Consider the following 26,453-nt stretch of genomic DNA (forward strand, 5'->3'; position numbering starts at 1 on the left):
TTAATCCAGGATAGGTCATACCTGTGAATCACAACACTGCAGAACTGAGGTACACATTTAGTGTTAAAGACTTCATGTGTATGCGTATGTGTGGCCATGTGCATGTCTTGCATAAACAGGCATTATCAATTACACCGAGGCATTCATCACCACTGCCATGAAGTTGGTAAGGCTGTCTGCACCAAGTCCATATGGTGATACCATAATTGTCAAAATGCAAGTTTTAGGAGTCAGCTGCCAGTTCAGAAAATTCTAGGTTTTCAACTAAATTAAATGATAATAGCATAACTGACATCTCATTCGTAACAGAACTCTTATCTTATATGCCAGCTGTCACTGTACCAAACTCAAATAGGTTTTTTTTTTTTTCTGAATGACAACTCCCCCCCCCCCCCCCCCCCCCCCCCCCCCCCCGAGGAAACTAAAAAATACTGAGCGCCTTATTTGGCACATTAGAACTCTAACATGTAATCTGTTCTCCATACCACTGAGTGACACTGGCTGGTGTCCTCTAATACCGAAAACCCAAAGTGAAGGGTCAGAGACCTCTGCAGTTAAAACCATTCTGAGTTCCATACATGCTGAAGACTCAATGAAAACAAAAAAAGGTTTAATTCCTCACCACTGACATCCTTGATAAACCAAAAGGATATTCCGACTTCATCTATCTATCTGACTTCCTTCATAAACTAAAATGATATTCCAACTTCATCAATCTATCTACTATCTCACCATCAACTTTCTTGATAAACTTGAATGTTATAACAGATTATCAATCTGCATACATGAGTCAATCTTGGTAATGTGGTTTTCCCTTGTTGTTATAGAGAGAAGAGAGAAACTTTCAAGCTTTGCTGGCTCTTGGGACAAAACCAGTAAAATTTGAGATGTGAAACTGGTCACATGTCTCTCTGCAGATATATGGAAATCATCTGCTTGCAGTGTTTTCTCTGTGCATGGGTTCACTAGCTATGGTTCTCTCAATTTATTTGATGTTACCATTATATTTGTAACATTTCCATGGTTTTGAATTTTCTCTCTCTCATAACTTGAATTTCGATTATAACTCAAACCAACCTTTTCAATTATTTTCCCCAAACAAATAATGAGTTTTACCTACATCTGGTCAGCTTAGAACACAATCTTTATACATCTGAATTATAAATTGTCTGAACCATAGTCAAAAACTGAGAAAGTCTGTAATTGTTAACTCAGATGTAGACTGGACACTCAATTTATAATAACACTGCAAACCAAGAAGAAAACTCAGTGTAAATCTGATTATAATTAAGAGTCAAAACAGAAAAAAAGAAGAAAAAAAAGAAACAAACTTGATGGGGAAAGAGACTTGACAGACAATATCAATAAGTCCAATGAAGAGGACAAAAAATCCCCTAGTCTTTTCAGACCAATCAGAACAAAAAGTCCCCATGTCTTCGTACCAGTCTGTAAAAGCGTCCACTGGGTATAATATACTATTACTTGAACAACCATGAAACAATGCAAATTAGTATTCATGATTACCCAACTCTTTATTTCGAGTAAATGATTAAGTAGTAGCAGCAGTTAGCTTTGTTTTATTAACCCTATTCTTCACAAGACAAAGGAAAAATACAAACAAAACGAAATAAGCACCCACATCCTACACCCCCTGGAACCAGCAGAACAAGATAGAGTAGATGAATTGAATAGCAGACTGACAGATTTAGAAATACAGATTTCCTGGCAGGTGAATATTGTTCCACAATGCAAGTTGTTTACCAGAGACAAACAAAGGCACTCGATCACAAATACACAAAGTGAATAACATCTCTTTTTTATTCTCAAAGTGTATTTCATTCATGAAAATGAATAAACATTCGGATGAAACGCACAAACAGATTATGTTTTTCAAATTAATTACACACTTTTTGTGTTGTTGCCTATTTCATTTTAGATGTTCTGTTCAACCTCATGAAACATAAAACCATATATGGACAAAACAAAACAGATTTTTCTAACCATGTTCACCTTCATTATAATTCTACAGAACACTTACACATTTGAGACTAACAGGTTATCTGCAGACATATTTAGTGCGGATGGTGGTTGCCATTTCAAATCTAACCACAAGGCATTCAACACCACACAAAGACAGTAATCTGAGGATGATGACAGATGATGAACAATGCTGTAAAAAAACAAAACAAAATAATTAATATAAAAAAAAACAGAGAAAAAGAAAAAGAAGAAGAAAAAAAAAGAGACTATGAACAAGTTGTACAAGCTGGGAAGTGAACCAAACAGCTCTTGAGTCTGCGCACCCAAGTGAAGACAAAAATAACCCTCTGTCACTTGCACACACACAGTACCTGGTATCAATCATTATTCAACGAAGCAATAACTCATATTGGATTAATGAACAATAAGTTAAAGGAGAAATGTGCCACAGGATGGGAGGGGTGGTGGGACATAGGAACCCCTCCCCTGATGAGTAGAAGAACCCCTCTAACCCCTGACCCACCACCATCAACACATACGAAAAGCAGAACCACATGCCAAATGAAACACAGAACATACACACAGCCTGCCTTTTCAGTTTAACCCCTGTCAGCTTCATTTAACACAACACAGGAAAGATAACCTGTATTTAATGTTAAAAACAAGAAAATGAACCACAAATGCAAAAACTTAAAATGTCACCATGTGTTCAGGCCTTTCCAGTGATACATGTCAGATGGGGGCAAAGCTGCTGTGCGAAGCCTCCAATCCTTTCACTAAGATTTCACATGAAATGAAGATTGACAAGTATGCTGTCCTTTCCCCCTTTTTCTACATACTGAAGCAACTGTCATTTCCTTGAAAAAACAGCAGTCGAGCTATGGCAGACCACCTGATCTGCTGACAGTTGAAGAAGTGAATTCTGTTCCCAGTCAGAAAAATGGATATGAGGGATGCTTAAAACCCAACATCCTTTTCACTGCCTCTCCAAATGGTCATTCAGCTACATATCTTGCTGCAAACATTCTTTGATGATAGTTATTTTCATTCGCTTTTTTCATATATTTCTTCTGCTTCTTTCTTTCTTCTTCTTGCTGTTGAGAACATCACCACTAGACTGTTGTTGAGAACATCACCACTACACTACCACCATCACCCTGTCCTTGCCCCATCCTTTCATTGTGTCCAATTGCTTGAAAGAGGGTGTATGAAAATATCACTGCATAAAGATCTTCCGATAGATCAGTTTTCTAATGCAGCGGCCGTAGATAGCTGATAGCTGTGGCTTTCCCTATGTTTCCCAGATGACAACACTGCTGATGCCTTTCATCGCTTACTTCTTCCGTGGGCGGGCTCGTCTGCGTGACTGAGGGGAGAAAAAAAACAAACAAAAAAACATCAAGGATGGGTGAATAAATTAAGGCATCAGAACACTTATAGAGTACTTTCTATCCCTCTCTATTTCTTCATATCCTTGTGTCAAACTATCAACAACAGAAAAAGGATTGTGTTTAATCTTTCAATTGAATGCACACACTGAAACACACACAAAGCAATCTATGCAAGCACTAAACAACACAAGATATGACTACTGTTTCAATGGGAGCACATAAACACACACACAAAAAGCAGTACATACAAGCACTTGCATGCTGACACACACATTTAACAACAAAAAAAGACAAGTATAACGGTGACTGAGCAAATGATATAAAACATTAAAAAAAAAAAAAAGCAAAAAAAAAAAAAAAAAAAAAAAAAAGCAGCATATCACCTAAAAACGAAAAATGAAATGATCCATATTCAGACTGCATTACGTTCACTTTGTTCAGCTACTGAACTATGTTTCTGTTTGTTCATTTGCTTATTCATTTCTCCTATGCCCCCCCCCTCCCCCCCCCCCCCCCTCCAACCCTCACTCCCTCCTCCCTCTCTATTTATTCACTTGAAAAATATGGTTCACGTATAGCCTGTACTTCAATTTGGGCCGAGGGGGGTGGATGGGGTGGGTAGGGGGTAAGGGGGGCGGGAATCAGTCTTGTCGGCTGACAATTACATCACTGCAGTCCATTAACTCATCATGCTCACATTCAGAGTCTCCTCCTTGCTGTCTTTGCTGCTTTGTGCTGTGGGCACCAGTTCAATGGCTCGCGTCAGGGCGGCCAGTCTGCTGGCTGTACCTGAGGCCTGTGAATCTGAGTCTTGAGTGCTGTGTTCTTCCCCGTCTGAGGTACCATTGGACATGGGACGAGCACGCCTTCTGAACACATTCAGCCACCAATCCACTTAACAAATGAAATCACAAAAACATGCACACTGGACATCGTTCACTCTGTACTCCCATTCCTATCTAGCAAGCACACAAACATGTACACCACACACACAAAATACAATGAGGCATTTACAAAACTACAACAGTTCAATATGAACAGATTAGTTTGAAAAAATAAACAAAAACACAACACTCAAAGACATGAATGAAAATCATAACTCCTAAATTCTGACCTGGTGGAAATATAAATAACAGTATCCAGAACAAACACCAATCTGCCAGCAATGTTGGTCTCTTTCCCAGCAGCCCTTGAATCACACTATCATATTCTGAATGGATGACCATCTACTTTGTTAGTATCACTGAGCCCTGAGGGACTGAAAAGAATAAATCTGGAATCCTGTGTCTTGACAGAGTCAATACTTTTGCAAAACCAAACTTTAAACAGGAAATGTTTTGAGATGCTATTATTGCAGTTTACTGTTCCTTAAGTTTTGTTTATGATATACAGCAGCCATAAACAAAGCTTGTGAAAATGTGCCCCAGCACTACCACCTGACCAAATAGCAACACAGAATAATAATAATAATAATGGTATTTATATAGTGCTGAATCTTGTGCAGAGACAAATCAAAGCGCTTTCGCACCAGTCATTCACACACATGCATAACTCTAAAACTGTAGAAACTAAACACAAGGAAGAGGCAGGCAAGGAAGGCTCTTTTGGGAAGAGGTGGGTTTTAAGGCCAGACTTGAAAGAGCTAAGTGTGGAGACTTGATGAAGTGAAAGAGGAAGTTCATTCCAACTGCAAGGTCCAGAGTCAGAGAAAGAACAGCGGCCAACAGTCGAGTGTTTGAATCTGGGTATGCGTAAACAAGAGTGGATCCAAAGCCGATCGTAGTGAGCGAGATGAGTGTAGAGGTGAAGGCAGCCGCAGAGATAGGAAGGGGCAGTTTTGTGAATACATCTATAACATAGAGTGCTGATCTTGTACTTTATTCGGTGTGAGACAGGGAGCCAGTGAAGATGTTGCATAAGAGTAGTGATGTGCTCAGATCTTTTCTTTCTGAGGATGAGAACTTTTCTACTCAGTACTGGCCCTTTACACAGACTTCTGAAAATTACTGACAGATGCCTTCCAGATAATTCAAAATTTGTTATCAGAACAGCAGAATCAAAGGCGCCACAATCTGGTAGGTAAGACCAGTCCAGAGACACCCAACCCATGGCTAGAGCACCTGGATCCTAAGGCGGATATGCCAAGAGTTGATCTCTTAGCCAGATCAGTACACTTGCAAACACCCATTCCCTAACAAAAACGGTAAAGATGGTATCAGCAAAATGCTTGTCACAACATTTGTGAATGGCAGCTGCAAGGAAACCCTACCTTGGTTAAAGGATGGAATATTCAAACTGTAAGATCAGAGTGGAATGACACCACAGCTCTGCAAAGCATGCATCACTCCATCAAGGTTCACGAAACAAAGCACAAGCCGCAGGAGCTGCCAACATGTCAACCACAAAGCTAGTCTTTCATGCATCACCCAGCAATCAATTGACCAGGTGCAGAGAAGTAAGGATGGAGAGGCCACAAGCATCAATCTGCAGTGAATAAATCAGTGGTAACATGGCACAAAATTTTTTTAGAGCTCATGTTCACAGCTAAAAATGTTGACAACGGATTCCAATAATCACATTCTTGCTTAATAAACTACAAAATCGCATCATTTTCCATCAAATCTTTAAAAGCATATCAAACCATCAGTAAATGGGACAATCTTTAAAAAGGAAATAAGAAATCAGCAACACAAGACTGAAAAGGAAAGCAAACGAACAGAGAAATACTAAGTGGGACTTCACCCATTTCGGAACCGAAAGGATATATAAAATAGCATTCATGTGAAAAAGAAGAGTTCCTTTGTATACTCCCTGATTGGTGAGTATACCAGTGTAACCGGAAGATTTGCTTAGTGGGACAAATTTCTATGGCTGTCACAGTACTAAGACCCCCCCCCCCCACACACACACCCATTCCCTAGGAGTACTGTTGGCTCAATCAGTGCACCAGTTCAACATAGTTTTTGTTGCCAAACTGGGACTTCTGCAAGTGAGACAGCTGAGGTAAGGTTAAAACAGTGAGAGCTGAGGTAAGGTGTCCTAAATGTCCTGTGTTTCTACATTATCTTTTGCCCAAGAGACCAACACAGTCAGCTGGTATGCACTTGTGTGGATACTGTCACTGAAATGGTGACATACACACTAACACACTCTTCTGCTGATGCTCTTGTTTCTAAATACTATATTCTTTTGAAACATGTCAGCCAGGAAAGATGAGACAGCAAGTAAAATATCACTTACACATTTCGGTTGGTGGCAGCTGCTCCTTTCTTGGCTGCAGGACGGGCTGCCCCACTACTGGTGGCAGAGGAAGGTGTGCTGTCACTGTCTTTGGATTTCTTGTCATCAGAATCCTCAGCTGCTTTCATATCTCCCCGTGTTAACCTGGCCCTGGGGGTCAAACAAGTGTTTATGAAGCCTTTAAAAAATGCACCATTTTCTTTTCTTTTCTCCTCATGCAATCCTTTAACTCCTAGGATTATATGGGGGTATTCTGTCTAAACAGACAATTCCATGGACTAAAGCAGAAAATGGAAATCAATCTGTCACATAGCATCCCAACAAGGATATGTTTACACTCTCAGACTATGTTATAGTGACATCATGTGACTTAACAGTTTAAAACTACTTTTCAGCTGTAAGATCAATGACCATCACTGAGTAAATCCACTTGCTTTCACTTAATCCATCCCAACAGGCCTTCAATAGCCTAAATGAGACCATGTTCACTAAAACGCACGGGCTAAACAGGAAACAATCCTGCCTGATGTATAGAACACCACAGGTAAGCAGCAGAACATGAATACACCTATATGCAAGCTTCTTATCTTTACACGCCAGCCAATTATCATAGCTTACAGACATTCTGCAAAGTTGAACAGCAAAAAAAGTCTGTGTTGGTGAAGTTTTATGTTAGACCTTAATCACAAGGATATGATCTCAGAGTGAGGGAAAAGAGGAAAGAAAATACAATGTACTTTTTGGGCGGAACGCTGCGTTGTGGGGGTGGAGAAGGCGAGGGAGATTTTCCCCTTTTCTTGCTGGTGCCTCGACTAGACGTCTGTGATTCACTGCTCTCTGATTCTTCTGCTGTTTTAGCTGACCTGCAAAAGAAGTCCTCCACCATTACACAATATGCTGATCTGTGTATCTCATTTGACGCGAGTGTGTACTTGTGTGCACAATGCTGTATCTTCAATATATGCAATGTATTCATCATCTTCTTAAAAAGTAAAACACACACACATACATTCACTAGGCAGAGAGACAGACGCATTTAACAGATCCAATACAGACATGGTCAACATGTTCCAGTCCATCCCGATTCCTAAGTTGGTGAAACAGTGACTGGATATTATTTTTCATGCTGTTCATTCCTGCTATCTACTGAAACAGGATATGGCCTGGTAACTATTTTTCTTTGAATGGGTGGTGGTGGTGGTGGTCAAGAGGGTGAAGGGTTGTCAAATCTGAACTGACCAGCAGGACTATGTGTTCCGTAAAAACTACGGTTTTCACTGCTACACTTTCTGCATTATTTCTATAACATTATCCCTTCACCACTTGTCCCCATCCCACCCACACACAACCACACTCAGGCTTGTTCTGTCAATAGTTTCAATAAAAGCAGCAGACGAGGAACTATCAATGTTTGGATGCCACGAGGCCACACTGTGATGATATTTCATGAGAGTAAGAGAGACTGACAAGCAAAGAGGCCTCAATGTGCCTAATGCATGTGATAAATATCCTCAGATGTAATAGATAGGACAAGAGGCACTGCAAATCTGTGATGCATAATTCAATAAAAGAAAATGGTAAATAACTATGCAGTTAGGAGAAATGACTGACTGAAAATCTGGTCAATACTGAATATACTAAATTTGATTTTACAAGTACATGCACGTACTGATGAAGTGCCAATGTTTATAATGGACACATAACCAGACAGACTGACAGATAACCAAGTCATGGAGAGTACCATGGCTCATTTTGCTTATGCAGACACAAGTACTAAAACAAAATCATTAAAGAAAAAAAGATAAATAATGTGTGCTTAATGCTGATACTGCTTACCCAGCTGCCTGCTGCCTTTTGGTCCCTGCTGGTCTCTTGTTGCCCTCAGCCGTTTCTTCCTTGCCTCGCTTTGAAGTGGGTGCCACACTGCCCTTATCCCCACTGGCCTGACGTTTGCGCCCCTGAGTTTTTGACTGCTCCCGTGCTGCCTTTGAACTGTCCCCACTATCCCCACTCTGACCCCCGCCCTTCCCCGTCTGCCTGGACGCAGTCTTTGCTGAGCCATTCACCACAGAGTCTTTATCTCCACCCCTGACCTTGGCACCAAAGTCCTCCAGTTTAGTCTGTTTTGTACCCGCCTTCACTGGCCTGGAATCTTCTGATGCTGAGCCACCTTTCTTGTTGCCAGTGGCAGCTTTCTCCGATTCTTGTGATGCAGGTTCTGATGTGCTGGCATCACTGGCGTCACCCTCTTGCCTGTATATGGTAGCATACAGTAGATATCATTTAAAAGGATATCTTTTTTTTGAAAAATCTTAACTGATAAAGCTTTTCAAATACTTTCCAAGACAGACAACTGATGCAAACTGGCTAACCAAGACCTGCCAATACCTTACTAGACTTGAAAGTAGCATTTTCAGTATTCCATTGTTTACAGAATGTCCTACAGTTAGAGCACTTATTTTCTGATATTACAGACCACCACCAATGTCACAAGTCAATTTGCACATAACTATTTTGCTCCCTTTCACACACAGTGTTAACCAACTGTTTCTGCTTTTTTCTTTCTTTCTTTTCAAATCTATAATCACTGTGCTTGATTTTTGCCATTTCAGTGAAGCATTCTGATGCCGAGACCAGCATGCTACCCACACAAAGCAGCTGGCAGTTCTGCAAAGTTTGACAGTTGCAGGGCAAGGAAAAGAATTCAGTTACTAAACATCCGGTCAATACAGCTGGGAAGGCAGAAAGGATGGGTGTGGTTGGCTGCCTCTTTATTTTCTGCTCCTCCCGTCTGTAGAACTGAATACTGTTCTGTTTTTATGCTCACAAGTATATATCCAAATCCACGAAACAAAAACAAAATTAATCTTGATTCCAGCGACTTACCTTGGTGATCCTGCCTGTGCTTGATGCTTGGCTTGTTCCTTCAGGCTCTTCTTGGTGACCCTGGGAGTTCGGGGCATGGGGTTGACAATGGGTGCATGACTCATGACAATGATTTCTGTGGTCACCTGGGTTTTCACTCCAGCTCCTCCACTGGGCATTAGGCGTCGCTACAGAAAACAGGCAGGCATGAGCAGAGCTGAAATGGCTGGGATACCCAACTTCATTCCATTAAATGCTACCACCAACACTTCCATATGTGATCAATTTTTGTTTACTGCACACATGCACTTTCAGATATGCTCTGTGCTTGGCCAGCAACAACAATCTCCAACTGTTACATAGAGTTATATGTAAATAAACATTTCAGATAAAGCAAACAAGTTAGTAAATCATTTGCTACAAAGAGAAATTCAGTAACTGAAGATCCAACAAGAAGCATTTTCCCTTCCTTGACTTCAAGGGAAAAAAAAAGTACTACATCCTGTCAAAAAATAATAGCTAACACTTCTGGAGAAAAGACAGAACGTAGTTTCAGACATTGCCAAATCCCATAACTCTCTCCTCTTGGAGCCCTTTTAAGAGTTGATAGCTGATGTCGAGAAGTGGAGCAGACCCTGCTAGTGATCAGTTTATTTTCTTTTCAAATATTTCTAGTTCTGGAAACTATTAACAATCAAAATGGTTCTCTTACAAAACAAGATCATCAAGCTCTAACATTAAGATTGAGGAAACCCATTTGCAGTGAAATACTGTATGAAAACAATCCGCTATTTGTGAAAATGTCATTCATCTATGCACTTATGAACCCAATAAATCATCAAATTTCTACTAGATTCACTGTAAATAAATGTGGTAACTTTACCTTTGCATCAAACTGGAAATCTTTAGGCAAGTAGCTCTGCATATTCTTGTATTCCTGAAAAATACAGCTCATTATTGAAAAAAAAAGGAAAAGAAAGAATTTCACAAGAATAATAAAATTTGTTGCAATCCACACATTATTTTACAAAAGATGTGCCTACATTTATGTCAGTGGAAATGACAAATATGGATCATTCCATTAGGCATGCTCACTATATACTGACAACCATGCATCCATTTATAATTTAATAATTTAAAAATAAAATTTAACAGATAAAAATCAAAACAACTTTAAACAAATTATCTGAGCTTCCTGTTCAAGGTATGCCAATCCGAATCTTACTTTTCTCTTTCATTTTACATATATGTGAGAACAAAAAAAAAAAAAAAACAACAACAAAAAACAAACAATTCAACAATTTGTATTAGCACCAAACACCAGTTTGACACAGTACAGAATATGATGCAGCAACTCTTTCATACAGAGCTTTTACTGGCTGCAGCTTGCACTAGTTTGACACAGAACATAATGGGATGCAGCAACTCTCATAGAGGGCTTCTACTGGCTGCAGTCTGCACCAGTTTGACACAGAACAGAATGTAATGCACCAACTCTTTCACACAGGGCTTTTACTAGCTGCAGTTTGCACCAGTTTGACACAGAACAGAATGTAATGCACCAACTCTTTCACACAGGGCTTTTACTAGCTGCAGTTTGCACCAGTTTGACACAGTACAGAATACAGTGCAGCAACTCTTTCAAGCAGGCTTGCTATTGGCGAAGTTTGCAGCAGTCTGACAAGGTACAGGGCATGAAGAATGTATTCCTTCCACACAAGGCATCACTGTGTGTCAGCCTACCTTGTCAGCACTGGTAAAGAGCTTAGCGGGCAGAGGGGGCTCCACGTTGCTGTCCTTCAGGGTCACGTTGGTCAGTTTGATGTTCATCAGACCCAATGCCAGATCACACACTGCATACAATTTCTGGGAAATAAAAGAGTAACAGTCAAAGAGAAAACAGTGCATCAACAGAAGTCCAAATCAAATGATTTTTTTTTTAAAAGAGAAGGAGAACATACAGAAAACAATACACATATGTGACTTAAACACTAGACCACAAGAATAAAAAGCACATTGCACACAAAATATAATTACAATGTAAAGACCAAGTCTCTAAAATTGCACAGGATCCCAATTTCATTGTCATGATAGAAACTTATTCTTCAGGTTCAAGTGTTGGTATTCATCTGTTTTTACAATGCCATTAGCAAAACAATTTTGCTATGTGTTACAAACTGTCAACAAGACAACTTCTGGTTCCCATGTCCTTTAGAAGCTGCACCGCACTTGAATTAGAGGCATCTACAGAATTAACCAAGCGAAGCTGGGTTTTCTGTGTGAAACTGCCCGATCTCCATGCCATTATCCAGATGTTCTCTGGTACTCACCCGATTCATTTCTCCATCCTCTGGCCCCTGGGCATCTTTGGTCTGTTTGATTTTCTCAATCATGCGACGCAGGAATGCATAGTTGTAGTCTTCAGTGCGACCAATCAGAGGCTCCATCAGGAACCACAAGCACCTGCAAGACACACCAATACAAGATGAAAACATTGGGTGCTGCAAATTGCTGAAAGTAAATTTATGGAGCTGAATCTGGTGGCTCATATGCGCTTATGAAATCACGCTCAAACATTCTGTTTACAATTTAAGCAAAAATTTCAAACTGTACAATCTGATATATGAAGGTCAATTTAGAGAATAATCTGTTATCAATACTACTGTCTTTTGTATGTAATTTTCCAACAATGTCTCATCACACTGAAGAAATTTTATCTTAACTCATGTATCTGTGTTTGGAAGTCACAAAAACTACAATATGTTCTGACATTACATTCAAAGTAGCATAACATATCATATCTTGGCTTGCAAGAATCATTACTCACTATAAAGGAGAACAAACAAACACAAAAAATGTTAAAAAGATAAAAAAGATAGAGAGAGAAACTATTGAGGACATGATCAGCTGTGCTGTGAGCAACAACTTCTTTTCCTTACTCTTTGAGATTCTTGAGGGACTCGACATCATCAAAGGACTTGAAGTCTGGGTCGTGGGCCAAAAGGTGGATGGTATATGGCAGTACATAGTCTGGTAACACTGATGACATCAAACCTGCAAAACCAGTCATTCTATCAGCACAACATAATGTCTTGCTCTAAATAACAATCATGCTCTCTTTAAAGCCACCATTTTTTTCTTCTTTTTTTTAATTCACATATCTATAAAGAAAACAATACATTTCTTTGGATGTAGTCTTAACTGAGAAGCACACAGAGTGAGAATGATGTGTACTGAGTTCTGAAAGCTCCAATTCATTTTTAAAATTCTACCTGAAAATTTCTGAGACTGTTAACAGGCGCAAATGAACTATCAGTTTGGAAATACACAGTCCTATATGCTTCTCTGCATGTGTACAAACATATGCATGTACATATGTATGTATGTATGTGATCAGGACTGCTTTTTCAGAAAATCACTTTAAAAAAAAGAAGAAAAAAAGAAGAAGAAAATAATAAAACAACAAAATTTTTGAAAGATCACTGACAGAGCTGAAATATACAAATATACTCAGTTCAAAATAAAGGAGAGAGACCCCCTTCCCCACCCCCCCAACCACCACCAGAAAAAACAACTAGGAAATACTGACATACTGACTTCCGCTGAAAACACCTGGACACACAGGCAACCATTGAACACAAAACACACAAAACCCCTCAGCATGAAGATTCAGAGTGATGTAACTTCTGTCTTACTTCTGGCATTAGGATTCTGTTTGAGGTAATCCCGTCTCTTCTGTACATTGCTGTTGAGGAACTGTTTGAGCTGGGTTCGTCTCTCCTTGAGGGGGTCATTGGCAGCCAAGGAAAAGATGCTCATGTACTCCAGGGGAAGCCGCAGGCACAGCAACCCCTTGTGGAGCTTCTGGGCAAAGCGTAACCTCACATGGTAGCAGGAGTCCTGCACAGGGAATGAAATATTCGGACACATAAGATGCAGCAATGGTAGAAAGGAAAATGTTGAGACAACCTGAGGCAGAGGGCCCTTACGACTGTGACTGCGCCATAATTTTAGCTCGATTGCCCAAATGAGCTAAGTAAGTTTGTGACCTGATACAAGTCTTCATCAGATACAAAACGTGAGTGTCAAAGAATCGATAGAAATATGAGAAAAAAAACTTAGCCGCTCTGCATAGGCGGATAGTAGTTTGCACAGGTCAGGAATCGGACTCCCTGTTGGAGTCTGCACTAGTGGGTCACAGCAAAGTATGTGTAGTGAAAACAGACTTTTTTAAAATTTATATCTTTTTTTTTAACAGAAAATAGATAAAGAAAAACAGGAAGAGGGAAATAGAAAGAGAAAGAGAGAGATGAGGGCAGAGCAGAGATGAACAAAGAGAGGACAGGACAGAGAGAAGAAAAGAGAAGAGGGAAGAGAACAGAACAAAGACAAATAGAAAAAAAAAAAAACCAAAACAGAGAGAGGTAATGGCAGAAAGGAAAGAAGTGAGAAAAGAAGTGAAATGAAGAGAAGACAAAAAAGAGGAGGAATGGGAAGATGATAAGAGGAAAAGGGTTGAAAGAAGGAAGAGAAGAGGAAAGCACAGCACAGCACAGAAGATAATGTAACGATACTTCTTGAAATGAATAAACATGACTGCAAGGCACTCATATTGATGAGCAAGGGACATATAAACTGTAACAAAGAGCAGGCAAACCACAGATGATAAGACAATAATAAAAAACAACTAAAACTCACATTGATGAGCAAGGCAAGAGCTTGAAACTGTTCCCGGGTGAAGATGTCAGCGTAGCAAGGCTCCTCCGCAAGCTTCAGCATGCAGCAACCAGCTTGAAGACGTAAACGAGCCAGCTCCGGTTTGCTGCAAAACAGAATTAATGATCAGACTTTTTTCCTTTTTATTTCATGTGTGTGGGCAGGGGGGTGGGAGGTGGGGGGGAGGGGGTGTTCCCCTGTTCTTTGTTCCCCTTCAAACATATTACATACTTCAATGTTCAACTGAACTACATGCACATTTGTTATGTCTCCAATGCCAAAAGATCACTTGTGGCTATTGTATTCATACCAGGGTCACTGGGCAAAAATTGATTCTGTAGTGAACTTTGGTGTTTTGTTGCTGTGACTATACTGATTCAAACGTACAAAACAGACCTATAAAACCCGCTACTAATAACTCCCCCTTGAGTCAAGATAACTGTGTACCTTCAACCCAAACACAATACAATAAATCAAGTGGTCACTGGTATCTGGCACTGATGAAAAACAATAAATGTACACTGTACAATATTACTGAACAATTACTATCAGTAGTTTATATTTAGTTATGTCTGCCCATGTTCTTGATACTTATTAAGAAAATTGTACTTAATACAGGAACATGATTCACCAAGACTAAAGCATTCAATTGTCAATAACAGAATTACTGATAATGTCCTGAATGCTACTTATTTCATATCCATGTTACAATTTACAATAACAGACATTTTGCAATGTAAAACTTCTCATCACTAAATGTTCAGTCATCTATGCATATACAGTCTTCAGCACTTCCTTTAATCATTCTTAACTGACTGGCTCATCTACATGGTTCTGTCCTCCTAATCATGACCCCTCCCAAAAGAATTATAACAGATTTCAATACTTTGTCAAGCTGGCTATACAAGCAGTTTTGTTGTGTTGAATTCATGCGTATTGAAAGACAAAAAAAGCAGAGCAAACCGATAGGCCTAGTTTGCATCAGTTTGACATGGTACAGTATATGACACCAAACAATCCTTAAACACTAAAAAAATGCGCAAGGTGACACCATAACCTCTTCTAAACAATACAACAGAAACAACTGCCCAAAGTTCTTGACCACTGACTTGAGGTGATGATGCTCCATGAGATCCCCTTCATGAATGATGACGGTGTACAGAAGGCGTAGGGTGGAGGTGGCAGAATTGTTCGCATTACTTTTCAGACCCAACAACCAGCGTACTAGTAACTTCATCGCTTGCACCTGCACAGGACCAAATATCGAAAGCAGATAAAATACCTTGCCATTCATAGCCAGGAGAAGGGTTTAATACTGAATGAGTCATTACATCCAAGGTCCTATTGTTTCTCAATGGAAAGCCTCAAAGTGGCTTAACTGTCTTCTTAAGATTAGGCATACTGAGGCACAAATAAAAAATGGATCAAGAAGCACAGTAGGCATAAAGTGTCATAAATACATCTTTTTTTCTTCTTCTTTGGCCATGACAGCAACCTGTGTTGACTACTCTGCACCAGTCTATATACAACTAAATATGAATTCACTGTCGTTGTGCAATATATTTGTTTGCAGAACTCTGTTGCAATTTATATTAATGAGAGCTATTTCATAACATCTGAAGTCCAAAGAATCACATATTATTATCATAAAAAATTTAAAAAATAAAATAAACAAATAAATAATAATGTAGATTTGATTTGCACCAAATAATGTACATGAAATATGTACGCTTTTTGTGAACATTGTGCATTCAGATACAATAACTGGTCCTTACAAAGAATATAAAACACACTACCTTTGCTTGTGTCTCTTCAGTGACCAGATGATCAGCATACCATGCTTCATCGGTGACAGGTCCTGAAGTCTGCAAAAGCATACTTCACATAAACAAATGATTACAGGGAAAACAACTTTTCATTAACCCTTTCGCTGCCAGGAAAATAAGATTTAAGTGAAATCTATTTGCCAGGGTTTTTTCACAAAAAACGGGTATAAATTTTCCAAAAATTCTGTGCTCTTTGTTATTGGAGAAAGACCCATAAAAGTATATATTTTCTGAAAGGTAAATGAATAAAGAATACAAAACACATGCTGTTTTCCCATTTTATATATTTTTAGTGACATGCTGTTGTTTTGAAATCAGTGTTTTGTTTTTTTGTCACATTTTCAACTTGTTCATTACAAACATTAGTCAGGTAATTTGCACAAAAACATCATATTTTTTGGACAAATGGATATCTGCAAACACAAAATCATACTAGAACAACCACAATATATATATATATTTTAAGAGATAAATACACAATACATTGTGACTTCTCCAAGTGATAAGATGGATGTGAGGCCACGCCCCCTCAGTCTCCACCCCCCTCCTCCTCACCCCTCTCACACGGTCACTTGATTCAGTTCTCATCAGACCGCCTTGGCTGCGTGCCAAGAATATCGTTCTGCTGCTAATTCGGTCATCTGTCGTCTGCTAACATCTGTACAGCCGGCATCACTCACTGACAGTCGCATCTTGGCCACTCTCTTGATTACTCCCTTTATTTTCTATCAGATTGTCCTATAAATGTTCATCTCTATCTTCTCCTTCGAATTTACGCTTCAATTCTTTCTGAGCATCAGCTAAAGAAAGAAATCATGGTTGATTTAGTTCGTCACGATCGAATGTCTTGAGCACGGCGTCAGTCCGACATTTTGTTGAGTGAGCGAGGAGAGAAGTCAGGCAAACACTTGGACAGTGACCCAACCAAAACATTCAAATAAAGGACTGCTTCATGACGTAGATGGGGTTTCTAGCTCTGAACAGAATCTAGAGAGATTCCCCAGGCTAAAGCTACCACTATTTTTGCCAAGGAAGTGAATGCAAATCAGGGAAAAGTCAGAATATTTCGATGACGAGTTATCTCATCATGCAGGCAGCGAAGCATACATGCTTGTCATGACGAGTTATCTCGTCATGCAGGCAGCCTAGGGGTTAATAAATAGGTCAGACAAAGAAAAAGGTGACAATCTAATGGTATATAGATCTATGTCAGCAAACTGCTCATATCACCATATGAAAAACATGCATCTTCTCCTGCTCTTCCCTATAAAAAATCATGCTTTTCATACCTTTCCTCTGCAATTCATAAGGAATACACTACCACAACACACCTGCATGTGTACACATGCATCATCTTGGAGGTCTGCAGATACAATAGGAAATTTTCTATCTAAAATTACGTTTAAATAACATACTTACCGTGACCCAACTAGTGCAGACTCCGGCAGGGGTCTGACATTCCTGTCCTGTGCAAACTACTATCCGCCTATGCGGAGAAAACGAAAGTACTATGACCGATAACCTCCCGGAAGTAGGTAACCTCCCCTTTGTCCGGCTGGCTAGCGCCCTCTTTTTCCAGCAGCCATCATGACTCCTGTTTCATAATTAGAGAGAGGAGGGGGAAGAGAGGCTGGCAGGCAGCTAAACTGGATGGAAGAGCAGACAGAGCTCATGATTCTGGTACCACAGATTGATTTTACTAAGAGAAAGTCACAGAGACAGAATCTTAGATATGACAAAACTGGTTTCTCACTTTCTGTAGCAGTTCTTGCTCATTCATGTTTTGTAAAAACTGTGCATGCAAGCCAATAATACAGCAAATAAGAAATGAGATAAAGGATGAGAAAAAAAGACAGACAACAATAATGATGCATGGAGAAGACAAACGAAGAGCTCTTTCAGTAGGTAGGTCCGGCCGCTATGCTGTGCAGCTATGGCTGACGGATTGTACTTTTATCAATTTTCACTTCGCCCTAGCAAGCACAATACTGCATACATCGAGTTGAAAAATATATCAGAAAATAAAACCACCTTTGCTTGGTCCTCTAAGTGTTTCTTTTTTTGTGTGTAAGGCAGTGCGAGTTAAACTGATCACCTGAAGTGGAGTAACCTTCGCTCTTCAAAACGCAGCGCGGTAAAGAAATTTGCTGATGTCTGCTTCTGGTCTGAGAGGGTTGGTGACAAAAATAGGCTACGGAGATTGCTCCTTGCAATCAATCAACTTAAGAGACCTATCAAATAAAAGATCACGTTCTCTACTTTTATGTGGGCTAAGTTTCCAGTTGATTTATTTTACTTGACTTATAAAAAATTAAAAAAACATGGCTCAAAATGAACCTGTTTTTCTTGACACTCTATTGCACTTCCAGACAAACTAAATCTTCTAGTCAAACCACCCACTGAAAAGTTCATTCTATCTTCTTTAAAATGCTTTATAAAATGACCCAAAAGCTTTTAAGGAGCAGGTTCCATTTGACGAAAAAGTGGAGACCTCGTATTTTTTATACAACTGATCAAACTGGATCTATTTTTAGATCTGAGGTTTCAATGCCCAGCTCAGTGGATGCCTTGTCGCAGAGCTCAACGCAGTTGAGGTTTTGATGGTGTAATATATATATATATATATATATATATATGTATCAATCACAGAGAGAGACAGTATATTTATAGAATGAGATAGTGAGAGAGTGAGAGAAGAAAACCTAATCAAAAGAACACTACCAGGGGTACATTTGATGCTGTATTTAAGACTGTTGTTTCCTTTCAACCTTTTTATACTTCAACACTGATACGGAGCATGCATTAGTTCAGCTGGATGTCTGTACTTTAAAACTGGTATGATCAGCTGTGCTGACTGATATTTGATAAGGATGCATAAACAAGAAAACAGTTACATAAACTTATGCATACATATTGATTTTGAAACACACACACACACAAATCCTGAAAAATATCTAAAAAGAGAATCATTTTTAGCATTAACGGAGCACATTATCCCTGATTGTCTTGAATATAGCTTATTTATTTCATATAATCTTATCAAAAGCTGTCATTTATCAAGATTTATTATTAACATTTGCTGTCTTATAAGTCTACAGTCTTTCCTGAACCTGAAAATATCTTAAATGTTTATGTAGATGCAATAGTTTTTGAGTTTCAGTCATTTAAGTAACGCTACCATCAAAACAGCAGGATTGGACATGCAGAAAACAAGCATTTTCCTCAGAATTTATGACACTGGCATTCAGCCAATAACATTTAACAGCCAGCTAAAAAAAAAAAAATCTGAGGTCTTCTGTGTACTATATAGATCATATTTCGAGAGTTTTGACTATGAGAATGCATTAGTGGCAATTCTACACGGGTTCCAAAATGTCATTTGTGAGATTGGCCAAAATGGCGGAATTTTAAGCAAATTCAAAACTCTAATATCTCAAATACTATTTGAGATATTGCTTTGAAATTTGTTGTGGCATTTTACATTATTGCACTCTTTCATTCTTGCAAATATGAGGATTCTGCTATGAAACTGAAAATTTGGCTGGACCTACCTACTTTCAGAACATTCTCATGGACAATTTTTTGTTTTGTTTTTTTCCTTTTAAGGATGGACTGGACTGCCATTAAGTGAAATTTTCAGCATAAAAGGAAATTTTTTCCCTAAAACTTACGTTTATCTAACACACTTACTGTGACTCACTAGTGCAGACTCTGGCAGGGAGTCCAATTCCTGTCCTGTGCAAACTACTATCCGCCTATGCGGAGAAAATGAAAGTAGCTACGGCCAATAACCTCCTGGAAGTAGGTTACCTCCCTTCTGTATCCCTGACTAGCTTCCTCTTTTGACGGCAGCCAATAAAACCATTTTTCATCACTAACACATTTTCTTCTTTCCTTGCTTCTGTCCCTGAAAATAATAATGAACACTTCAACAGGAGAATCAATGAATCAAAGAAAAGAAGTTGCTAGCTAAGTGCTCTCACCCTGTCCACCATGAGGAGATCCTTCACGATGACTTTGGTGACTATGTTCTTCATGTCAGCAGCAAAGGTTTCAGGACATAGGAACGCCAGGTGACCCAAAGCCACAATGGACGTGATGTAGTTGGCCGACTCTGGGTTCAGAGACTTCTGCACATGCTGCACACACATACTTATGACATGGGATGTGCTCTACCAGGCTTCTTTGTTCTGGTTCCAGTTAAACTTTTGTTCATAAAATATAAAATAACGTTATGAAGTGGTTTCATTTCCATACACAACATCAAAGCTTATTACATGTAATTATCACCGGCCACTTTTTAAATTCTGGTTGGAAAGAAAAGATTATCATAATTCATTACAGGCCCAACAACTGATTTGATTTAGCTGCTGAACTACATCTACTCATGGTTGTCAATGGTACTTTGCTTCTCCTTTTTTTTTTTGATTGGAGTATCAAATAAGGTTTAGACATTTGTCTGGAATGGTAGCCAAAGTGCACATAAGAACAACCAAAACAGCTTCAGCATGAATTATCAAACCAACACAACCTGTAAGACAAATCAAACAGGTAAATTCTAACCTCAAAGACTTGGGACAAGACCGGTTCCTTGTTGCGACAAATCACATTGATGCAGCGCAAGGCATGCTTCGTTTGTTTGGGGGTTCCCATCTTGGCCAGATGAGTCAGCACTGGTATCAGACTCCTGTGCACAAAAATAAAAAAAATAAAAAATAACACAAATCAAATCAAATCATCAATCAAAATGTCATTATCTGTTATGTCATAACAAGAGAGACGCCTTTCTAGATACATTAGTGTTGCCCACAAAAAAAGTCACCATCCTGTGATATAAGAGGAAAGATCATTCAACCAATCTATTAAGGTTTTAAGTTGTCAGTTCCAAGAGGAATGCCATCTACCATAAGGCTGTATATAATGCCACAGAAAAATGCCAAACTGAAAAGTATACAAACTTACCCATAGATCTCTTCGTGCTGCTCTTCCAGACCTGCACCAGTGAGTGCCAAGATCTGCAGCGTGCAGTCACCTGTCACAAATAACAGGTATATCCAATACATTTAATCACTCTCTTTCTCTCTCTCTCACACACTCACATACACACAGGGGTACACACGAACTTCATGGCATGCAAGCACAACCCTGTGTCTTCATCAATTGATCAGTTCATCCAAACCTGCTCTTTCCTTAAAATCCTTGGACATGACAGAAACATGTATGTGGGCTGTGCAGACTTCAATCGAATAAAATATTCAGCCCAAAGGAACACACTATTTCCAGTTAACACACATGACATCTACCCATAACTTGATGAACAAATGAAATATAAACATGTACGCATTTCCCTATTTATTGTTGATTACAATCCATCCAAATGTGAAAGTCAAATTAGAGCTGGAAACATGTCAAAAGCATCTTCAAATCAAAACCAAGACACAGGCAGATTAACACATACAACATATGATCCATGATGATAAATACAATGCTGAGCAACTTACAGACTATGTCATCATCATGCTTGAGAAATGCAAGCAGTTTTTCAAACCCCTCTTTCATCTTGAAGCAGTGTGGGTAAGCATAGGACAGTGTCTGTGAACAGAAACAAAATGTTTTTCATTAAAATCCAAATAAACAAGCCTACCCCATTTCCTACCACCAACATGGATACGAAAAGGGAAACCTGAATAATGATGTTCCTGCTTCACACGATCTTTTTACCAACAGACAACAGAACGATTTTCATGATCAGATTTTGTGGCTTGTAAACAATTATACTGGCCATCTAATTAAGGTCAATCTGCAAAGAGATGGAATACAAATGGCTACTGCACAGCTATAGAAAATTTCATTCACACACAACTTCTGCAGAGGGAATCATGGACAATAAACAGTTCATTCATATCTGCAGAATCTCTCACACGTCTGCAGAGAGAGATATGGAATATAGCCAACTCATCATACCTGCAGATATTTTCATTTACACACAACTTACCAGCAACAGCCGGATGCCTTTTTCTGAAGCATTCTCCACCAGTTTGCAGAGTGGCAGGTCACCTTTGAAGAGCTCACTGATGAAGCCCACCAGCTCTTTGATGGCAGAGGAATCAATCATGACAGGGGCAATTCTCTCCAGCAGAGATTTCACCAGACTGTAGTAGACCTGGTTCTGTGTAGATGGGGTTCCCACCTTCCGCAGCACTTCTTTCTGCACAACATATCCAGGGACAAGTGTTGAATTGCATGTAAAAACCATGAGTAATTATTATCATTATCATATATTCTAATGCTTCGCAAACATTCTAAATAACTATCATATGTTTTAATGCTTTACAAACATTTAACAGGATAATTTCAAAAGCAAATAGATCTTTTTCATTCATGGACTGAGACTCTCACTTCACATGTATACATAAATGGGCTTTTTCTTGCATGATCGATTCCAGTCTGTCACTGTTGATAATTTCCAATCTGAACCCATTAAAACTGAACATGGAGTCCAACAGGGATCTGTTTTAGGCCCAGTGCTCTTCACACTGTACACTGCTCCTCTCGCTGAAATTATTAACCGCCGTTCTGTCAGTCATCATTCTTATGCTGATGACACTCAAGTCCAGAAGAGTGATACCCCTGAAAAATTGTCGTCACTCTTGCAAGAAACATCCAACTGCTTCTTGGATATACAAAACTGGATGACTCTAAATAAGCTGCAATTGAACGCGGACAAAACGGAAGCAATGATCATGGGAACAACACAAAAACTCTCTTCCATCATAACTGACACAATCAAACTTGGCAGTACATCCATCCCTCTTTCCAGTTCAGTCAGGAACCTCGGCGTTGTCCTTGACAACACACTGTCCATGCAAAAATTTATCAATCAGACATGTCAATCCTGCTACTGTCAACTGCGGCGCATCAGTTCTGTCCGGAAATATGTCCACTGACACAACATCTAGACTTGTCATTTCTTTCATTTTCTCTTGCCTTGACTACTGTAACTCTTTATTGTCTGGTTTGCCTGCTTCATCCATTCAGTCCCTTCGGTGCATACTAAACTCTGCTGCCCGACTCGTCCTCAGAAAGAAAAGATCTGAGCACATCACTCCTCTTCTGCAACAACTCCACTGTGTCTCACACAGAATTAAGTACAAGATCAGCACTCTATGTTATAAATGCATTCACAAATCTGCCCCTTCCTATCTCTGTGGCTGCCTTCACCTCTACACTCCATCTCGCTCTCTACGATTGGCTTCAGATCCACTCTGTTTACTCATACCCAGATTCAAACACTCGACTGTTGGCCACTGTTCTTTCTCTGTCTCTGGACCTTGCAATTGGAATGAACTTCCTCTTTCTCTTTGTCAGGTCTCTGCACTCACCTCTTTCAAGTCTGGTCTTAAATCTCAAAGTAACCTCCCTTCCCTGTCTCTTCCTCATTTTCAGTTTTTCCAGTTTTAGAGTTATGCATGCATGTGAAATGAAATATAATAATAACAATAATAATTTCAAAGAGATCAATATTAAAAGAATGTAACATTTCCCTTTTACTGCTTGAATTAATACCCATTAGTTCTTTGGTTAGTATCTGGCACCAGTAAGACCAGTCCTGATTAGACAATCCTGATTACATGTCATTTCACACAGGCTGTAACAATGGCTGCACAAAATAGTACTCTATATATTTTACCAGCGCATCAAGAAAACATTCTGCAATAATTTCATACTGGGCATGTCTAGAATGGCCCTGTCTAAATTTGTTACCCTAGGCATTTGTGTTTCTGAGAGAATTTGTCAAACCCACCCTTTCTTTTTTCTTTATCACAACCATCTTCTAATGCTATCCTTTTTATAAAAAAATCAAAAAAATAATTGTCCACCCCACCTATTCACAAGTACCAAATATTACTTCCAAGAACCTACCACAATATCCTCTGCCTTTTTACAAGTGCAGTCATTCCCAACCAAGGTCTTGAATAACTGGCGCATTCGTCGATCGTCCTTCAAACTGAGGTTCAGTTTCTTGATGTATTCATTTGGTTTCTGCTGCTCTGGAAGTGTTCCTGTACAGCAATGTATGCAGATAAAGACACATACATACAGAATCAATACTGCAATGCACATACACACACACATCCATACCACTTTTTCCTCCCTCATACCTTACACAGAAATTCCCATTTCCAAACATGCCACCTGCCTGACCTTCTCCTCAAACTGCTCTTAGTAATATCACTCAGCTGTACACGAGAATGCCATCACCAGCACATGAAGAGGGAGGAGGTCTATTATGAGCATGGAAGTTATCATTCTTCACCTACTGCAAAGCCCCATGATAGCATTTGCAATTTTGGAAAAGCATTTGAAGTTCTGGATTGGCATATATTTGCAGTGTGTGTGAGTGTGAGTGTGAGTGAGTGTGTGTGTTGTTTGTGTGTGTGTGCACACACGCACTTGCCTACATACATGCGCTGGGAATCACATGTGCAGTTCTGGTATTCCCCACATTACAACTATTCCAATCTAAATCCCCTCCATCCAGTCTCTATGCCAAAATTAAATGGTCAGATTGACCAGGAATGAAGGTATCTAAAAACAGAGCACACAACAGATCCACAAACGTACTTGCGAGAGATGCCAGCTTGGGAAAAATGGCAGGTGGGTTTGGTTGGTCCTGTTTGTCATGGGCATCCAACAGCTGCTGCAAGATCTGGCGCACACTGCAATCACAACAAACTCAGCTGTAACAACAGTGACGAGGTGCAGCAAATGTAGTTGATGGCAAAAGCACTGTTGCGAAGTGGTTAGCATTGCAGACAGATTACTAGGAGGATGCAGGTTCGATCCCCCATTAGAGGCAGACACGAACCATGTCTGCAAGTGACTTCAGAATTTCCGACTGCCTTCGAGTCATACAGTAGATCACATAAGTCCAAGGGATGTCAACATTCCTCGAGTCATACAGTACAGACCACAAGTCAAAGGGATGTAAACAATTTTCAAACATTCTAGAAGACAGGGAAAAACAAAGCAGGTCATTTCCCTTTAACTATCTGAATTGCTGACGAAAATTGTATGTAACAGTCATGTCCTGTAGGCGCACAACTGTGCAACCAAAGGGATGCAAGTCTCATACCCCAAGGCAGGCAATGGATTAAGTTTTGCTGGCTGAGCTCTTTGGTTTTGCTTCATTCAGGGAAAAAGGCAGTGACAGTGTCTTTATATTATTTTATTTGCTAAGACACAAAAACAGGCGAAAACACTTTTATGCACACACACACAGAGGTATGAATTATAACATCTGTGCATCACACACACACTACTCACTTGTTTCTGTGTTTCAGCATCTCTGAAAATGCTCTGTGAACAAAAAACAAAAAAAAAAAAAAAATTATGAAACATTAATAGTTGTAGCACAAGTGCCAGTCAGATTATTTGTTATTTCAAACACAATATCACAAGGTAATTCTCAAACATCAAGATCAGCTACTCTGCATTGTCGAAATTTATCTTTCTCACAAAATCTGAGTCAACATACCAATACATGTCAGGCACACACTTGTTCATACTATTTTTTGGTCCTAGAAAAGGAAACTGAGAACAGTCGTTTGAAAAATAATACCAGAAAAAAAAAAACAACTGAAAATATGGCGTCAAATTTTAAGGGCGGTTTCTGGAAAGGCCCAATTCAGCAAAGAAGGCAGGGAGGGGAACAATTTTTTCTTCTTCTTTTTTTTAAATATTTTTTTAACATAAATTTTATGTGGTTTAGTTGACTGAAGTATAGAAAAAAAAAATTGAAAAAAGGGAAACTTCAAACAATAAAAGCAATGAACCCTCCTCTTGTCATTTTAACTAATAAACAAAGAGTTGTAAAGCTTATCATCCCCAATCAGAAAGTAATTGTCTGGATTCTTTAAAACCAAATTTCCAGAACACACACAAAAATAAATGTTCTGGACACACCATCTTTCTGAATATCTAAAAAAAGACTTTTCCAGAATGACCTGCAACAATACTTTTTAACACATGAACAGTGTCATTACCAGCCCATGAACAAGAAAACAAGGACTCACTTCACAGCATTTTCATCCAAGGTGCAGTACAGCTCTAATAGTCTTTCCATGCGTTCACCAACTGGCAGAGTGTACGGCACAAGATGAATGTTGAGAATTCTCTCCACAAGTAACCTGAGAAACACATACATGTGTCACAATGGGTGAACATATCATCCAACAAACCTGTATTTCTAAATGAACAGTGCAGAGAACAGCAAATAATAAAATAAGGGCAGGCTATAATCAAATCCTAATCATTATGCTCAATTAATAATAAATGAATTATAAACATACAAGCCTGAATTAAACTGAAAATGAAAAACAAAACAAACAAAAACAAATCAACAACAAAATACCCATTCAAACAGAAACCAGCA

General features: G+C 39.2%; 1 protein-coding gene across 3 annotated transcripts in view; it reads right to left on the reverse strand.

Annotated features, from left to right (window-relative positions):
• Positions 1 to 406: 406 nt before the first annotated feature.
• Positions 407 to 26,453, reverse strand: part of LOC143299212 (sister chromatid cohesion protein PDS5 homolog A-like) — a 38,380-nt gene continuing 12,333 nt past the window's right edge. For 2 of the 3 annotated variants that reach the window (XM_076612401.1, XM_076612402.1), the window contains exons 13-35: positions 26,095 to 26,208; positions 25,346 to 25,378; positions 24,644 to 24,738; positions 23,942 to 24,081; positions 22,014 to 22,226; positions 21,520 to 21,610; positions 20,981 to 21,050; positions 20,582 to 20,705; positions 20,002 to 20,157; positions 15,989 to 16,057; positions 15,302 to 15,438; positions 14,175 to 14,298; positions 13,172 to 13,376; positions 12,416 to 12,530; positions 11,807 to 11,939; positions 11,220 to 11,342; positions 10,360 to 10,413; positions 9,498 to 9,664; positions 8,448 to 8,864; positions 7,349 to 7,474; positions 6,612 to 6,761; positions 4,069 to 4,240; positions 407 to 3,346 (exon numbers count right to left, since the gene is read on the reverse strand). In XM_076612401.1, the coding sequence (XP_076468516.1) occupies positions 3,314 to 3,346; positions 4,069 to 4,240; positions 6,612 to 6,761; positions 7,349 to 7,474; positions 8,448 to 8,864; positions 9,498 to 9,664; positions 10,360 to 10,413; positions 11,220 to 11,342; positions 11,807 to 11,939; positions 12,416 to 12,530; positions 13,172 to 13,376; positions 14,175 to 14,298; positions 15,302 to 15,438; positions 15,989 to 16,057; positions 20,002 to 20,157; positions 20,582 to 20,705; positions 20,981 to 21,050; positions 21,520 to 21,610; positions 22,014 to 22,226; positions 23,942 to 24,081; positions 24,644 to 24,738; positions 25,346 to 25,378; positions 26,095 to 26,208 (3,061 nt within the window). In that variant the 3' untranslated portion in view covers positions 407 to 3,313. The remainder of the gene's footprint in view (positions 3,347 to 4,068; positions 4,241 to 6,611; positions 6,762 to 7,348; positions 7,475 to 8,447; positions 8,865 to 9,497; positions 9,665 to 10,359; positions 10,414 to 11,219; positions 11,343 to 11,806; positions 11,940 to 12,415; positions 12,531 to 13,171; positions 13,377 to 14,174; positions 14,299 to 15,301; positions 15,439 to 15,988; positions 16,058 to 20,001; positions 20,158 to 20,581; positions 20,706 to 20,980; positions 21,051 to 21,519; positions 21,611 to 22,013; positions 22,227 to 23,941; positions 24,082 to 24,643; positions 24,739 to 25,345; positions 25,379 to 26,094; positions 26,209 to 26,453) is intronic. The other variant, XM_076612403.1, reaches the window with a different exon arrangement.

Source organism: Babylonia areolata, chromosome 24 (assembly GCF_041734735.1).
Source record: "Babylonia areolata isolate BAREFJ2019XMU chromosome 24, ASM4173473v1, whole genome shotgun sequence".
NCBI lineage: Eukaryota > Metazoa > Mollusca > Gastropoda > Neogastropoda > Buccinidae > Babylonia > Babylonia areolata.